General features: G+C 37.3%; 1 protein-coding gene across 1 annotated transcript in view; it reads left to right on the top strand.

The window, feature by feature from the left end:
* The window catches only part of LOC109474224 (acyl-CoA synthetase family member 2, mitochondrial-like), a 15,223-nt gene extending 12,950 nt beyond the window's left edge, over positions 1-2,273 (top strand). Inside the window, exons 13-14 of the mRNA XM_019774483.1 lie at positions 687-758; positions 1,458-2,273. Of these exons, the coding sequence (XP_019630042.1) occupies positions 687-758; positions 1,458-1,520 (135 nt within the window). The 3' untranslated portion in view covers positions 1,521-2,273. The remainder of the gene's footprint in view (positions 1-686; positions 759-1,457) is intronic.
* Positions 2,274-2,938: the final 665 nt, after the last annotated feature.

Below are 2,938 nucleotides of genomic sequence, written 5' to 3'. Positions count from 1 at the left end.
GTGGGTGCCAATCCGAAACCATCTTTCATTTTATGTTTGAATGTCCCATATTTATTCAACACAGAACGAACTATCTTGGTAACTTAGCAAAAGAAATCGGTCACCTGTTGGATTTTAATTCTTTATCTGACACGGCAAAACTTCACCTTGTTCTTCGAGGGTCATCTTTATTATCTGCTGATTATAACTCAAAAATCATGTTACTTACACAAACATATATTTATGAGACTCAGCGCTTCTAGCTCTTTTTGACTGAGTTTGTCAGTGGAAATGATATAGAAGTCACTCGTCTCGTTTCATACAGATACTCACTTGTTTCTAGTGTTTGGGGGGAGGTGGTGTTGGTGTTGGTGCACATCGTTTGTTTCCAATCGTTTTTTGTTGACAAACATTGTTAATATGATGTTGTTTGTTTAAGTGGCGCTGTTAATATAAGTATTGTTTACTTGAGTGCAGCGCCACTTTGTCTTTGTCCTATTTGTTGAATAAAAAAAAATACTACGGAAATACGAAAGATTGATATATATGTACGTAACCGGATGGAGATAGTTAAGTTTACTTGAAGATCAAAATAATTTATTGTGCTATGGTGTAATTATTGGGGGATCCAAAATCAGTTAAATAAATTCATTATCGCAAACCATGTCTTCTTTCAGGAAGTGTAAAATTTCTTGTTTTCTCTGCAGCTCGTTCCCATAGAAACACCCGGCTATTTCCTCTTCATGGACGCGTTTCCGATGACATCGACACAGCGTAAGGTAGGCGGGATTATGTGGTGTCCGTAGAGAAGTACAAAACGGCTCATTAGCTGGTATATAAATGGCACAGGTTCAATATTCTGAAACAACTACACATGATGGCCTTATGACAGAAGCCACTTTGATAATGGATGTAAATTAACATAATGGTAGTCATAAATTAGCATGTTGTAGTGTTCGTAGATATGTTAGTGTCCGAAGAGATTGTGTACCATTTAAGCAAAATACATACTATTTAGATATAATAACATTCTTGGGAACAATGAAGCAATTTTCAAAGAAATCTGTGCCCTTCTTTTAGTTCTGTAACGTCAGTTTATATTTGAAACAAATCATTTTGAAAACAACTGTTGTATTGTTGTTATGTGCCTTTTGAGCAAATTTTAAATCGCTGTCCAAAAAAATTTAAAAAGCACTATGCATGGCATTACTTGTACAAATGTATTACAATTTTCTGTACTGAAAGTGGGAAAATATGGAACTTGAAAAATTGGCAAATGTGTAACACCCTGGTACATTCTCATCTTGAAATAGCCTACTATCAATTATCTTTTTTTTTCATTTTTTCTACATGCATACATTTGGTTCTCTTTGTACGTTTCAATTCATTTCTTTTTGGTGACTTTCTTTTTCATTGCCTGCTAGCGTTTTTGATGCAGATGTATTTCAGCTTTTTTCATCGTTTGCTTTTTTTATCAGGTTGACCGGAAGAAGCTGCGACTGGTCGCCATGGAGAGACTTGGTCTGAAGGAAGAGGCCTGAAGTCTGTCGGCAGTCAGTTTTAATCCCGGAATTCCAGTTTAATTCTGGACTAATGTCCATATATCAACAAGTTTACTAATATTGTAAACTAGAGGTAAAAAGACAGACGTGGTGGCAGTTAATTTTTAACCGAGGGAACTTCAGCTAGAATTATGGGAACTCGAGCCAGAATTATGGTACGTGTAGCTAGAATTATGGGAACTGGAGCAAGAATTATGGGACAGACAGAATTCTGTACACTTCTATACAAAATCGGGTTAATCCCCAAGTGCTCTACGATGGCTATGGTGGAATTAAACAGTAGACTTTTCATGAATTAATCAATTATATTGCAAAATGTAAAGATAATTCAAGGTATTCACTGTAATCGACATTTAATCAGACCTTTACATTAGTAATTCTTAGCTTTGCCATTTTGGATTGTAACCTATCCAAATCAAGTATCCCTCCGCTCCGGTGTAGAAGACATCTCACATGTTAGGTATGGGGATTGATATTGTGCGTTAGTGGGACGTCCTCCACCGATGGAGCTATGCTTCTAAGTGACTGTGTCCATTTTTTTTTCGAATTCTTTAACAATCATACCTCCCCTCATTCCTTATGTCCGCTGTATCGTTCTCTCTCGGTCCTGCCTCCTCCTGTGCTGCGTGGTATCTCTCTATACTTCGTGTTTTATAGGGCTGAGGGCACATGACTACCCTCACCTGTATCACCTGTTTATAACACCTGCTTCTTAATCTGTTTTTTTTTTCTGTTTCTTACTTAATTAGAATAGTAACCTATCCAAATCAAGTATCCCTCCGCTCCGGTGTAGAAGACGTCTCACATGCTAGGTATACATATGGGGATCGATACTGTGCATTAGTGGGACGTCCTCCACTTCCTACGCTTCTACCCATCTAGTTCCTATCCATACAGACCTCCACCGTTTCTTCTCTCCTCCCGCACTCTACTCCCTCCTCCCAATAATCCCCAAACCTTACTTCACTTTATACCCCAGACCTTATCTATTCAGTATTACTCTCCCAAAACTTACTTTCTTGAGGCCTTATTCTTCTCCTCCCCTACCTTAGTTAAGAACATTCTTGTTATACCTGCATTGTAATCTTCCATCTATTCTTTTATATCTCTAGTCTTTACTATATATATATATATATTCCAAGTTATATCGAAATAAAGAGGCAAATGTTCCTTACTTCACCATATGAGTTTTATTGTGTGTCCTATATTCCATCACAGTTATGGATAGCACTTTTATTCTTGTTTGCAGCAATTCTATTACTAGTCCTGTTCAACTCTGCCCTATCAGTACGTTATAGTAAACTCCGTGATCCTTGATCAACTAGATTATGGAATCTTGCCCTCTTACCTTACAGAGGTGCAAATCTATGAGTCGTGTAAAATTCTTAAGGGCGTTA

Source organism: Branchiostoma belcheri, unplaced genomic scaffold (assembly GCF_001625305.1).
Source record: "Branchiostoma belcheri isolate BF01 breed outbred unplaced genomic scaffold, Haploidv18h27 scaffold101, whole genome shotgun sequence".
Lineage (NCBI taxonomy): Eukaryota > Metazoa > Chordata > Leptocardii > Amphioxiformes > Branchiostomatidae > Branchiostoma > Branchiostoma belcheri.
The sequence above is the reverse complement of the archived record's forward strand: the minus strand, read 5'-3'. Positions and strand labels throughout refer to the sequence as shown.